The 14,239-nt window shown below is 50.7% G+C and overlaps 1 protein-coding gene across 7 annotated transcripts in view; it reads left to right on the forward strand.

The window, feature by feature from the left end:
* Positions 1-5,260: 5,260 nt before the first annotated feature.
* The window catches only part of Osbpl10 (oxysterol binding protein-like 10), a 255,044-nt gene continuing 246,065 nt past the window's right edge, over positions 5,261-14,239 (forward strand). For 6 of the 7 annotated variants that reach the window (XM_087562464.1, XM_087562465.1, XM_087562466.1 and 3 more), the window contains exon 1: positions 5,261-5,682. In XM_087562464.1, the coding sequence (XP_087418590.1) occupies positions 5,396-5,682 (287 nt within the window). In that variant the 5' untranslated portion in view covers positions 5,261-5,395. 7 annotated transcript variants of the gene reach the window in all.

The following is a 14,239-nucleotide window of genomic DNA, read 5'->3' on the forward strand; positions in this document are numbered from 1 at the left end:
ACAAAGAATCAATAAAAAGTTTAAAAAAAAAATCAATTTAGCTGGCTGGTGGTTGTGACACAGGTCTTTAATCCCAGCATTCAGGGGGCAGAGGCAGGAGGACCTCTCTGAGTTTGAAGCCAGTTTGGTCTACAGAGCCAGTTCTATGCCAGTCAGGGGTACACAAAGGAACCCTGTCTCAAAAAGGCAAACCAAACCAAACCAAACCAGACCAGACCAGACCAAACCAAACCAGACCAAACCAAACCAAACCAAACCAAACCAAACCAAACCAAACCAAACCAAACCAAACCAAACCAAACACCCCAAACTTAATACATGGTTCTGGTTGTTAAGAGTTCTAGGGATGGAGCGATGACCTTGCACGTGCTGGGCCAGCGCTCTGCTGGGTGCTACAACCCCAGCTCCAGTTTGAGCTTTGACAAAAGCATGGGGCCCTTGTCTCTAAGGCCAAAATGAAGACAGGGCCATTCACCACCCAGAAGTCTCCAAAAGTCTTCCCTGCAGCTCCTCTCCGGGTCAAGCCCTTGCTCGACACAGACCCATGGCAACCACTGGCTCTGCCTTTTCCAGAGTGTCACACGCCCGAAGTAATGGAGTACCCGTGTGACGTTTGTCTGTGACATCATGGACTCCCCTGGGATGCTGGGGTGTCAGTAATTTCCTGGTATTGCTGCCGGACGAGCGTTTCCCAGTTTGTTTTTCCTTCATTTCTCCTTGAAAGGCCTTTCACGTGTTTACACATTAAAAAAAAAAATCACATTCTGCTGGGCAGTGGTGGTGCACAACTTTGATCACTGTGCTCGGAAGGGCAGAGGGCAGAGGGCAGAGGGCAGAGGGCAGAGGGCAGAGGGGAGAGGCAGGTGGATCTCTGTGAGTTTGACGCTAGCTTGGTCTACAGGGCTAGTTCTAGGATGGCTAGGGCTACACAGAAAAACCCTATCTACAAACAAACAACAACAAAAGATTACATTTTATTGGTTTAATGTGTGTGCATGTGCGCAATTCTTAGTAATGCTTTTATTATTCTCCCTCCTCCCTCTTTCTCTCCTCCCCTCCCCTGCCAGGATCTCTCCTGTCTCAGGCTGGCTTGGAACTAACTTTCTGTGTAGCTGAGAATGACCTTGAACTTTGCACCTTCCTGCCTCCCCGACTTAAGTGGTGGGACCACAGGGTGTGCACCCCCACGCCCAGTTTTATGTGGTGGTTGGGATAGAACCAGGCAAACACTTTACAATTTGAGCCACATCCTCTACCCTGTAGTAATATTTTATAGCAACGATAAACTCGGTTATGAAACAAATGGAAGGCAGAAACTCCATTAAATTGCATTTGCGCGTCTGTCCAAGATCAATTGCTGAGCTGGTGAGGTGGCTTAGTGGTAAACATTTTCTGTGCAACCACGAGGAGCTGAGTTCAGACCCTGGAACCTGTGGAAGCAGCTGGGCATGGCCCCCAGACATACCTTTAATCTCAGTTCTCCGGGAAGTGGACATCAGAGCATCCGTGGGGTTGTCTGGCTACCAGCCTAGCTCCACCTTTGGGGGCGAGACCTCACCTTAAAGCACCAAGGAGGAAAGTGACAGCTCAGGGCGCCAGGCACCTGCTTCGGCCTCTGCGTGCATGCAGAAGCATACGCAACCTGGTACACTCATGTGCGTGCACCCCACCCCACACATAGAATCACAAAGGGCGTTTCCACAAACAAAATCAACTGCTAAGCTGGGTATAGTGATGTGAGCCTGTACTTCCAGCTAACGGAGGGGCTGAAGTAGGAGACGGAACATTCAAGGCCTGCCTGGGGGACTTAGGAAGAGCCTGTCTCAACACCACCACCACCACCTGTCCCTGCTGCCACACTTAAAAAGGGGCGGGGGATGAGATGTACCTCAGTGAAAATCACTTGCTCAGCATCTGTGAGGCTCTGGGTTCTACACTCAGGGGCAGAGATCAAGTGACTTATGGAAGCTACAGTCATGAGAGAGAGTGGAGGGTAGAAGGCAAGAAGGGAGGAAGGGACAGAAGAAGGAGAGGGAGGGAGGTAAAGAGGGTAAGAGGGGTGGGGATCTTGTGAATTCCAGGTTGGCCTTCAACTTGCCGTGTAGCTGAGGATAACTTTACATTTCTGACCCTTCCTCCTTGACCTTCGGGGTACTGGCATTGCAGGCGTGTAGCACCTGGCCCAGACAGAGTACTCATAAAGGGGCCGGATGCTCACTGGAGGACAGACTGTCAGCACATTGGGTGTTGTTGCTGTTGCTGTTGTGTCTCTCCCCCTCACTCCCCAAGCTGCAGAAAATGTCACAGCTTAAGTCCAGGTGGGGTGCTACGGGCGGCAAGAATGCTGAGCTTGCAGTCAAGAGACCCTGGTTCCCTACTGCTCCTCGGAGCTCCCGTTTCATCCTGGTAAGGCCAGTTTGGCCCCTCGAGCAATAAACAGTGCTTTGTGTAGCCCTGTGGCTGGATGGTAGAGCCCTGAGGACCTCCCTGCTTCCCTTAAATTGCTGATGGGAGAATAGATTACTTGCTGAGCAAAAAAAAAAAAAAAAAAAAAAACAGGAAATGGACTTCCAGGCACCCGGCTGCACAATCTACAGTTTCATTAAGTATGGAAAATGAAACCGGCCACTTTATGGAGCAATACCACAACACAACGGATGTTAATGGTGGCTAAGAACTGAGGGTCAGGGCTGGGTGTGGTGGTACACACCTCTAATGCAGCACTCAGGAGGCCGAAGCAGGTGGATCTCCAGGAGTTTGAGGCTAATTGGGTTTGCATAGAGAGCTCTAGGATAGCCACAACTGTGTAGTGAGAATCCAATCTGAAAAAAAAAAAAAAGATTCAAAGACAAATTGCTGAGGCTCAGGGAATGAGGAGTTAGGTCAGTCAGGAAGATGAAATTGTTCAGTCCTTAGAACCCATGTAAACATCGGGCATGGTGGCTCACGCTAGCTAAACTGGTCAAAAACCAGGTGAATTGCTCTGGAGAATGACACCTGACGGCATCTGTCACCCACACATACATGTACATGCATGCATATGTACCAACACACACACACATATATGGGGGGAGGGAGAGAGAGGGAGAGGGAGTGAGGGGCACATACAAGAACAGGCTCATGGGCTTGTGAGACGGCTCAGCAGGCACCTGCTGTCACATCTGCTGGCCTGAGTTCAATCCCTGGTACATGGCTTAGCAGGGAAAGTTTTTGCTGCCAAGCTTGAGGACCTGGCCATCTTGACCCATGCAGCAGGAGAGAGCTGACTCCTGCAAGTTGTCCTTTAATCTCTGCAAACATGCCGTAGCGCTTATGTGCCCCCTCCCATTTTAATTTTTTTTCTCTTCTCCATATTTTTTAAGAGGTTGGAGTGATGGCTCAGCATTTAAGAGCACTTGCTGCTCTCTCAGAGGTGCTGGGGACTGAGAGCGAGCCCTCTGACCTCTGTGGGCAGGAAGCCTGCACTCAGTTGGGCCAGATGGCGCCCATCTGTGATCCGGCACTTGGGAAGTAGAGTCAGGAGGATCCAGAACTCAAAGCCAGCCTTGGCTCTACGGTTATTTGAGGTTAGCCTGGAACACGTGAACTCATAGCCCCACAAGCAAGAGAGCAAACACCAAACCAGCCAAGCAACTCTCCTGCATCCTTCTGCTTCAGCGTGGTTCTCTCGCTTCCCCCAGGGTGTCCGTGTATCCCTGGCTGTTCTGGAATTTGCTCTGTAGACCAGGCTGGCCTGGAACTCTCAGAGATCGATCTTCCTCTGCCTCCTCTTGCTCTGCCGGGCTTACAGGAGTGGACCACCATCCCTTGGCTTCAGTGTGGTTCTTGTGCTTCTTGGAAGGTGGGTTTTACTTTTTCATAATGACACCTGGAGTTCGGATTTACCTTGTAGCCATCACTTACCATCACCCCTGAGCGTCAGCGTGGGCGTCTCAAGAGCGGAACCATCTGAAAACTCTGGACAGGTGTGAAGCTGTACAGGACTTGGGGAGCTGAGCCTGTGAGAGTGGAGTCTACCTAGCAATTAAAAAATCTGTCTGTCTGTCCGCTCGTCCATCCATCCATCGATCCATCGATCCATCCATCCATCCATCCATCCATCCATCCATCCATCCATCTATCATCTACCTATCATCTATCCATCTATCGTGTGTGTGTGTGTGTGTGTGTGTGTGTGTGTGTGTGTGTGTAAAGGAGAGGTCGCAGCTTCTCAGAGCTCTAATTTTAGAAACACCCAGATTGCATTGAATATTTATATCCACGACGATAACTGGTGGGCTGGAGAGAGCCCTCTATCTCTCTGCCTTTGCTGAAGAGCAAGACAGATTGAGAAGTGCCGAGTGCGTGGGTGGGCGAAAGAAGTTTCTTGGCCAAGAGTGGAAGCTGTTGTGTGTGTGTGTCTTCTCACTTGCCCTCTGGTTTGGGCCCCTCTGGTCCTCGGGTGCTCAGTCTCCAGCCGCAGTCTTGACTCCTCACATTTATCTGTGCCCATCACCCCTGGGCTCAGGGTGAATATGCGTGTCGTGTCACCCCTAGGCTCAGGGTGAAGAGAGTGTGTGAGATCAGGAGAGCACTCACTGGAAGGCATCTAGTCCTAGCCCTGGTGTTCGCCATGCATCCATCCTAACTCTGTCTGACTTGTGGAAACGGCCCCAGCAGACAGCCTGCTCACCTGGGAGAGTCACCTGCTGCCCCTTCCTTTCCGCTTTCAAACCCAAGGGAGAGCCCCGAGGGCCTCGCTGCTCTGTTTCTAGGCTCTCCCAGTGAAGCTAATTTTCAGGTGACTGTGTACGTGCCTGGCCCAGGCTCCTGTGCGCCGACACACCGAGAGGGAGCGTGCTGGTGTCTGGGACCGGGCGGGACCATATCCGGGTGGACCGGGTGGGTAGGGCCGTCCCTCCCCCCTGGTCTTGAGGTGGGTTGGGGGTGGAGAGAAGGGCGTGCGGAGATTTCCCTGTCAGGATCCAAGTCCGGGGCAACAAAAGGCTAGGGTGCAGGGGGCCGATGTAGGGCGTACCCACCCTGTCTGCCAGGCCCGCCCCAGGAGCATCCCTAGCCCGGGTCCCCAAGCAACAGCAAGGGACCAGGAGCTGGAGGAGGAGGAGGGACCTGGAGCCCCGAACTTGCCCGAGAAGTGGCTGGAGGGCGGGGCCGGGCCCTGGTCGAGGCGGGAGGAGGGGCGGCCGCAGCTGCATCCAGCCCGGCTGGCTTCCTTCCCAGCCCTCTTTTCCCTCCTCCTCTTCTTCCTCCTGTATGAGTCAGGCATTTCCCGGGGAATCGGAGCAGCCACGCGCGGCCCGGGAGCCCGGAGCTGCAGCGGCGGCGGCGGCAGCTGAGGCGGCGGCGGCCGGGCTGCCACCTCGGCGGCCACCCGCTCCCCGGGCGCGCAGCGATCATGGAGAGGGCGGCCCAGAGCGCAGACGGCGGCGGCGGCGGGGGCAGCAACAGCAGCAGCCGTAGCAGCAGCCGCGCCACCTCGGCGGGCTCCTCGCCCTCCTGCTCCCTGGCTGGCCGAGGGGTGGCCAGCCGCTCTGGGGCCGCGGGACTGGGCGGCGGGGGCAGCCGCAGCAGTCCCGGCTCGGTGGCCGCTAGCCCGTCGGGAGGAGGCGGCCGCAGGAGGGAGCCGGCGCTCGAGGGCGTGCTCAGCAAATACACCAACCTCCTCCAGGGCTGGCAAAACAGGTAAGGAGCCCGCCGCCCGCGCCCGCGCCCGCGCCCCCGCGCGGTCCCCGGGTGTGGACCGTGGCGCCACCCGCGGCTGGGGACTGCCTGGACACCTCGTCCTTCCTGCACCCTGGCGGACACCGCAGCGGCGGGAGGGAGGCAGGAACCATGGTTTTCCTCGGGTACTGGAAGCTTGCAGGATCAGGAGTGGGGACGGCAGCTCCCTAGGTAGTTCCGGTGTCCTACCTGCTGAGGGTTTCTCACACCCGCAGAGAGGGAGTGCTCGGTGGCCGGCGCAGAAAGCAGACTTGGTCCGGCACACTTCTCCCCACCCCGTAGTTCGTGTTAAAAGTACGGTGTTTAAAATACAACAAACGGCACCTCATCAACAAAGAGCCTGTCACTCGTCATCTTTGGAGTGACCCCTCCCAGTGTGTGCATGTGCCTTTCCCAGTGGGTGGCTTTTCGTGCAGTTGTTATTTTTATTATTCCCCCGTTCAGGTGCATGTGAAGTTTCTTTGCTTCCCTCTCAAAGTTGGCAAGCCTTGAATTGGGCGTGGTGGCAGATGCTTGTAATGCCAGCATTTCAGAGACACCAGGAGGCTTGAGTTTTGGGGCTAGCCTGGGCTACATAGTGAATTCCAGGCTAGTCAGAGCCGCATCAGGAGACCTTGCCTCCAGAAAGAAGCTGGCAAGTCTAGTGATGGACAGACTTAAGTCTAGTGATTGACAGACTTCTGGAAAGATCGGGATCACAGAATGGGGTGTGATGAGGTGTGACTTCTCAGGGTGATGAGGTGTGGACTTCTGTTGTATGGCAGGACTTAAGATAAGACACAACTCTCTCCCCCACCCCTTTCTAGTGTGTGTGTGTGTGTGTGTGTGTGTGTGTGTGTGTTGGTGCACGAGTGTTTGGAGAAACAAGCCAAAGTTGAAACATCTATGCAACGACACCATTGGGGAGATCCTTGGCCCTTCCTGGGTCTTCATTTGGGACCCTTAAATAGTTTGTACTTGTGAGATTTGAATCCCACACTGGAGTCTGGCTTATCTTGATGGTTGGACCAGATCACTCTTAGCTCTTCCCACAGGCTGTTCTGATAGTTTCCAGATGTACCCCGGGCTGTCACAGACGTGTGACTGTGCTTGTAGGAAGAGGACTTCGGACGAAATGGGATTCAAGTAGTTCTAGGTACAGAACTGGGCGACTCACCCAGGGTTTCCTTGGAGATCTGTTACTATGTTAGTGGAGTCGCTTTTAACTTCGGAGTCTCTTTTTTTTCTTCTTCTTTCTTCTTCTTCTTCCTCAAAATAGCTTTGGTGGTGTCCGTTTTTACCTGCCCCCCACCCCTGGTTTTTAAAAGCTGAGAACAGAGGTGAGTTCGTAGGAGGGGAGAGATCAGAGATGACTAAATGTGATTTCAGTTCTCCAAAGTTGTGGCTCCAAATGGCAGTTCAAGGTGCCTTGTCAGAGACACTTTGAAAGCGCGTTCATGCCTAACGCTGCCTCTTCCTGAGCTTATGGGGCGAGCAGAGCAGCTGCCCTAGATAACAGGCGTCTTCTTGCCCGGCCATAGTGTTTACCTGCAACGTGTATTAGAGGATTTTGCCTTTTGTGTTGGATTTAGGAGGGATTTGGAGTTACGTTCCTTTTTTTTTTTTTTTTTTTAACCAGCTTTTAAACCTGCTGCGGTATTTCGGTTGGAGTCAGAGTTTGAGAAAAAAACAACAATAACAAAAATACTAGCAGTCGCAAACTTAACCTAGGTAAAGTGTCCGGATGTGCATCCTACTGCGCATGCTCAAGTGAGGTCTCAACCTTTGCCTTACAGCTGCCAATGAAGGTTCTCACTCGCCTCCCCAAAGGGTTTTCTCTAATGGGGGATGGCTGTGTCCCGGCTTCGGTCCTGCGTTGGGATCTCTCTGAACCATGACCCAACGTCCATTAGTGGTCTGCGGACGATTTATGCTGACCCTGTGAGAACACGCCGCTCCTTTCTCTGGGGGTCTTGTGAAGGAGTGCTGTATCTGGGAAGAGGAAGAGAGAAGAGGACCAAAATAGACACTGTAAAGCGACCAAGATTTTGGTCAGTTAGTTTCTTTCGCCACAGCCATTAATTGAGTATCTGCTGTGTGCCAGGCCCTGCTGAATTAGATGGCGCCACTCAGGAGACAATCGCGGGGGACCTTCTCATCAAGTGGTTAGGAAACAGAACCAAGGGTGGCAGGAGCCCATTTATATTAGGTTCCTCTTCTACTTTTTTATGTTTTTGAACAGTATTGGGGTTTATTAAATTACATATTAAGGGGCTGGAGAGATGGCTCTGCGGTTAAGAGCAGTGGCTGTTCTTCCAGGGGACCTGAGTTCAACTCCCAGCACCCATATGTCAGCTCACAACTGCCTGTAGCTCTAGTTCCAGAGGGTCCGACACCCTCATACAGACATACATACAGACAAAACACCAAGGCCCATAAATAAATGATAAAAAAACAACAAAAAATAAGGTTTAAAAAAGAAGACATTTTAAAGGTGTTTGCTTTATTTATCTATTCATGTGTGGAGTGTGTGTGTGTGTATGTGTGTGTGTGGTGTGCTCACGTGTGTGGGGTGTGTGTATGTGTGTGTGCTCACGTGTGTGGAGTGTGTGTGTGTGCTCACATGTGTGGAGTGTATGTTTGTGTGTGTGGTATGCTCACATGTGTGCATGCGTGCGTGCCTGCGTGTGTGTGTGTTATGCTCACGTGTGTGGGGTGTGTGTATGTGTGTGTGCTCACATGTGTGGAGTGTGTGTGTGTGCTCACATGTGTGGAGTGTATGTGTGTGTGGTATGCTCACGTGTGTGCATGCGTGTGTGTGTGCATGCGTGCGTGCGTGCGTGTGTGTGTGTGGTATGCTCACGTGTGTGGGGTGTGTGTGTGTGTGCTCACATGTGTGGAGTGTATGTTTGTGTGGGTGGTATGCTCACGTGTGTGCATGCGTGCGTGCGTGTGTGTGTGTGTGTGTTATGCTCACGTGTGTGGGGTGTGTGTATGTGTGTGTGCTCACGTGTGTGGAGTGTGTGTGTGTGCTCACATGTGTGGAGTGTATGTTTGTGTGTGTGGTATGCTCACGTGTGTGCATGCGTGCGTGCGTGTGTGTGTGTGTGTGTGTGTGTGTGTGTGTGTGTGTGTGTGGTATGCTCACGTGTGTGGAGTAGTCCACACGTGGAGGTTGGAGGACAATATGTGGGGGGACTCTATTGTACCCTTCCACCATGCAGGTCCCAGAGTGAAAGTGATCAGGCTCAGTGCCAGCTGCCTTTACCCTGGGAGCCATTATGCCGGCTCCAAAGACAGTTAAAGACGGCTTTAAGCGTGAGTGTGATGAGAGTGTTTCTTGTTGGAAGAAAACAAGAGCACAGGTGAGCGTGGGGGTCTCTGAGAGGCTGCTTCTTTCCAGTTATTATTGTTTCAGATAGGGTCTCATGTAGCCCAGGCTGGCCTCAGATTCACTGAGTAATCAAAGCAGGATGAAACATCTCTCAGTAACCTACTCTAATTCATAGTTACACACAGTTCAAGAAGACATTCAGAAACTGAGCATGGGACTTAAGCCTGTAGTCCCAACACTTGGGACACTGAGGCAGGAGGATGACAGCCAGTTTCAGACTTGCCGGGGCAAAATCAGATTTACAGGATGGTTTTAAGGATAAATTCTTCTTTTTATTATTATTATTATTTATTATATATATAAGTACACTGTAGCTGTCTTCAGATATACCAGAAGAGGGCATCAGATCTCTTTACAGATGGTTGTGAGCCACCATGTGGTTGCTGGGAATTGAACTCAGGACCTCTGGAAGAGCATTCGGTGCTCTTAACTGCTGAGCCATCTCTCCAGCCCCCTAAGGGATAAATTCTTGACCAGCACACAGAAGAACTTCAGGAGACAGACGGGAAGGGAAGGGAAGGGAAGGGAAGGGAAGGGAAGGGAAGGGAAGGGAAGGGAAGGGAAAGGAGTGAGGAGCTGGAGGAGACTGGCATTTGTAGGATAACTCTCAGTGTGGATTGTTTTTTATTAAATTATTTATATTACATTTGAAACCCACGAGCACGTGTATGCATGCACACACACATGCATATACCATGGCACACAAGAGTGCAGAGGACAGCTTGTGGAAGCCTGTGGTCTCCTTCCATGGTGCAGGTGGGTCCCAGGGATTGAACTCAGCACCTCAGGCTTGGCTGCAAGTGCTTTTACCTACTGAGCCATCTTACCACCCCCGCTGCCTTCTTTTTCGGTTCTCATATAGAGTAAGCTGGGGAGGCAGTCTGTGCCAGCCGGCAGCGTACCTCGAAGTCTGTGTGAGAACGCCAGACGTGCCAGCACGCTTTCGTCCGCTTGGCTGCTGAGCTTTCGTGGTGTTCTCTTGCTTTGACACAGGGTCTCACTGTAGCTCGGGGTGACCTTGAGTGTGGATGGATTCAGCTGCTTCTGTGTTTCCAGTCCTGGGATTACAGATATGCTGGGATTGATCCCAGGGGCCTGTGCATGCCGGGCAAGGGCTCTACCAACTGTACCTGGCACTTGCTGCTTATTAATGTTAAAGTTTTCGGTTCCTGGGGCTGGGTGGCTTAGCAGTTACTGTTCTTCTACAAGACTTGAGTTTGGTTTCCAGGACTGTCTTCAGGAAGGTCACAACTGCCTATAACTCGGGGGCTCTGGTGCCTTCTTCTAGTCTCCAGGAATACCAGCAGACATGTAGTGAACACACACACACACACACACACACAGAGAATATTTTAAAAATGATTGGCTCTGGACCTGGGGGTCTTCATTGTGACATACATTACTCATCCTTCTGTGGTCAGGAGTCATGTCTGCTGTGACTTAGGGCCATCCCAACCCTTTCAGGTAGGCTACTGATGACCAACTCGCCAGCCAGGGTTTTCTTTTGTATTCTGCCTAGAATAACATTAGAGTTTGAAAATGTAGTTTAATCTCCAACACTTTTTTTTTTAAAGATTTATTTATTATGTATACAGTGTTCCACCTGTATGCTTGCTTGAAGACCAGAAGAGGGCACCAGATCTCATTATAGATGGTTGTGAGCCACCATGTGGTTGCTGGGAATTGAACTCAGGACCTCTAAACGAGCAGCCAGTGCTCTTAACCTCTGAGCCATCTCTCCAGCCTAATCTCCAACACTTAAGGGCTATATTTCCTATTAAAAAGAAATCACTGGGGGCGTGTTTTTTGCCCAGTGATAATTGCTTCATATATTCAGTACCCATATGCATGCACATATGCATGTATATATGTTCACATATGTATGTATATATACATGTATGTATATATATATATACACACACATATATATATGTATATATACACTGAGGCATGTACTAGTTTCTCAAGTACTCTGACTAAAAGAAACATATTATCTGAATGTGGTGGCACACACCTTTACTCCTAGCACTTGGGAGGCAGAGGCAGAGGCAGAGGCAGGGGCAGGAGCAGGGGCAGGGGCAGGGGCAGGGGCAGGGGCAGGGGCAGGGGCAGGGGCAGGGGCAGGGGCAGGGGCAGGGGCAGAGGCAGAGGCAGAGGCAGAGGCAGAGGCAGAGGCAGAGGCAGAGGCAGAGGCAGAGGCAGAGGCAGAGCCTTCTGTGAGTTCTAGGTCAGCCAGGGCTATACAGTAAAGACCCTGTCTCAAAACAAATAAAACATAATGAACACGTTTTGAGTTGCATTCTGGGTACTGTAATAGTTCCAGAAGTAACTGGCTGTACCAGCCTTGGAAATGTCTGTTCTGGGCTTCTCTCACACGCTGAAGGTGTGTAGACATGTTTCTCTCTAGGAGCTGCTAGTCAGCTCTGAGGCTGTGCACTCAACTCCTTCTGGGACACCCAGTGGCTTCACTGACCACGATAAGAAAGAAATGGGTGCCTAAGTCTAAAACAGAGCACCCTAAAATGTATTTACTTATGCCTTCAAATCTATATTGAGGGCAGGAGAGGTGGGTCGGTGGCTAAGATCACTTGCTATTTTCACAGAGGACTCAGGTTCAGTTCCCAGCGCCCATAGCGGGCAGCTCACAGCTGTTTGTTCTTGTTTTGTTTTTCTCAAGTAGCCAAGGCTGGCCTCAAACGATACATATCTGAGGATACCTTGAGCTGCCGACCCTCCTGGCCTCCACCTCCCAAGTGCCGGGATTGCAGACTCTCCGGGTCACTCTTATTTTTTGCTGGAAATGGTGTCGGAGATGGGATCCGGGGCTTTGTAGATGCCAGGCAAGCACTCAACTACGGGAGCTGCATCCTCAGCCTGCACTTTTAACACTTGTTATCCAAGTGTGTATTTGAGGGAGATTCCACCACGATTACTCCAGTTTAACTGGGTTGGTGGGATTGTGAGCGATTTTCATTTTCTTCTCTGATAAGTGTTGGTAAGGATGTTCATAAGCATCTTGTACATTTCTGAGAATGAGTGAAACTGTCCAGGGCTGGCCATTTGATCCCTTGAGTAGCAGGGGATAGACCCTCTCCCATGCCTGGCAGCCTCAAGTGGAGAACTGTCAGCTGAACTTTCTTCTTGGGTAGCTGGCTGGCCTGTTCTTGAGGCAGCCTGGAAACCATTTTACGGTCACTCTGAAAACCTGCCAGGACCTTCAGGGACCACTCCAACCAGCCCCTGCTTCAGGAGGCCACGGTGTGAGCGACTTTTCCAGACAATGTGCTCTGGTCTTGGAAGACTTCGATTTGAAAACTAAATGAAAAAGTTAGTTTCCTCTCCTTTCCTCCCTCCCTTCTTTCTTTCTGTCCCTCCTTTGTTCCTTTCTTGTACAAGTGTGGGCGCAGATGTTCCATGGCGCATGTGTGGAGGTGACAGGGCAGCTTGTGCAGGTCAGTTCTGTCCTGCACTACTGTGTGCACTTCTGACCTACTGTGTGCACTTCTGACCTACTGTGTGGTGTCTGGATCTGACTCCCCTACCTCAGGTGTGTGGAGCTCAGTTCTCTCCTACGTGTTGTCACACGGTGCAAGGATCTTCACCTAATGAACAATCTAGTTAGCTCTAGACATCACTTCAAGACAATCCCCACGGTAAAGTTCTTTCCTCACTGTGATTTCCATCTGCACAGAACCAAGAACCCAACACGGCCGCCCGGTTAGCAATGTTACCATCATGTGTGTGAGGCTGATGTGTGTTTTTGGATAGGTCGCCATCTGACCGTCTTCACTGATGCTCTGTGTGTGGTCGTATGGGTGGGTATACTATATTTGGATACACCAAATGGATATATAATTTATATGGCATAGGTTGGATTAGAGAGACCATCCCAAGTTTTGAACCGTTTGGGTAGTGTTGCTATGAATACTCTTGTGCCTGAACGTGCATTCATTTTTTTTTTCTTTTTCTTTTTTTCGGAGCTGGGGACTGAACCCAGGGCCTTGTGCTTACTAGCGCTCTACCACTGAGCTAAATCCCCAACCCACGTGCATTCATTTTTAAGAATTTAAAGTTGAGGGGTTGGGGATTTAGCTCAGTGGTAGAACGCTTGCCTAGGAAGCGCAAGGCCCTGGGTTCGGTCCCCAGCTCCGAAAAAAAGAACCAAAAAAAAAAAAAAAAAAGAATTTAAAGTTGCATTTATTTATCTATTTTTATCTCTCTGTGTATGTGCGTGTATACTTGAGTGTATATGTGTGAGTGTGTGTATGCATTTGTATGTATGTGTATATGTGAGTGTGTGTATACTTGCATGAGTGCATATGCATATATGTATGCGTTTGGGAGTGCGTGCACATGTGCGTATGCATAGATGCCATGGCTTCGTGTGGAGGTCAAAGGACAACTTACCTGACTTGTTTTTTTTTTTTTTGTTTTTTTGTTTTTCTTCTTTTTTTCAGAGCTGGGGACCGAACCCAGGGCCTTGCACTTGCTAGGCAAGCGCTCTACCACTGAGCTAAATCCCCAACCCCCTGACTTGGTTCTTTATTCAAGCCATCAGACCTGTTGGCAAATACCATAACCACTGATTCATCTTACCAGCTTCTCCACTCCACCTCCCCAGAACCCCCCACCTGTGAGACAAGATCTCATGTATCCCAGGCTGGCCTCAAACCAGCTATGTAGCCAAGGATAGCCATCAGCTTCTGACCCTACTGCCTCTCCCTCATGGCTGCACTATCTATACCTAGTTTGTTCAGTGCCGAGGATCCAACAGAGTTTCTTGCTTGCTAGGCAAGCACTACTCTCTCTTTTTTTAAAGATTTATTTATTATACATAAGTACACTGTAGCTGTCTTCAGACACACCAGAAGAGGGCATCAGATCCCATTACAGATGGTTGTGAGCCACCATGTGGTTGCTGGGAATTGAACTCAAGACCTCTGGAAGGGCAGTCAGTGCTCTTAACCACTGAGCCATCTCTCCAGCCCATAGTACTACTCTCTTAAAGGACAATTTCCCACCCTGCCTCTCCTGCTTTCCGGTGCCTACTGCTTTTCTTGGTTCTTCACTGCACCCAGCAGTGTTGGCAATCTTTCTGTTGCTTTATTCTCTGGCGTGTCAGACCTGCCCTGTCTCCACAGAACT

The sequence above is a fragment of the Rattus norvegicus genome, chromosome 8 (genome assembly GCF_021556685.1).
Source record: "Rattus norvegicus strain SHRSP/BbbUtx chromosome 8, alternate assembly SHRSP_T2T, whole genome shotgun sequence".
Taxonomy (NCBI): Eukaryota; Metazoa; Chordata; class Mammalia; order Rodentia; family Muridae; genus Rattus; species Rattus norvegicus.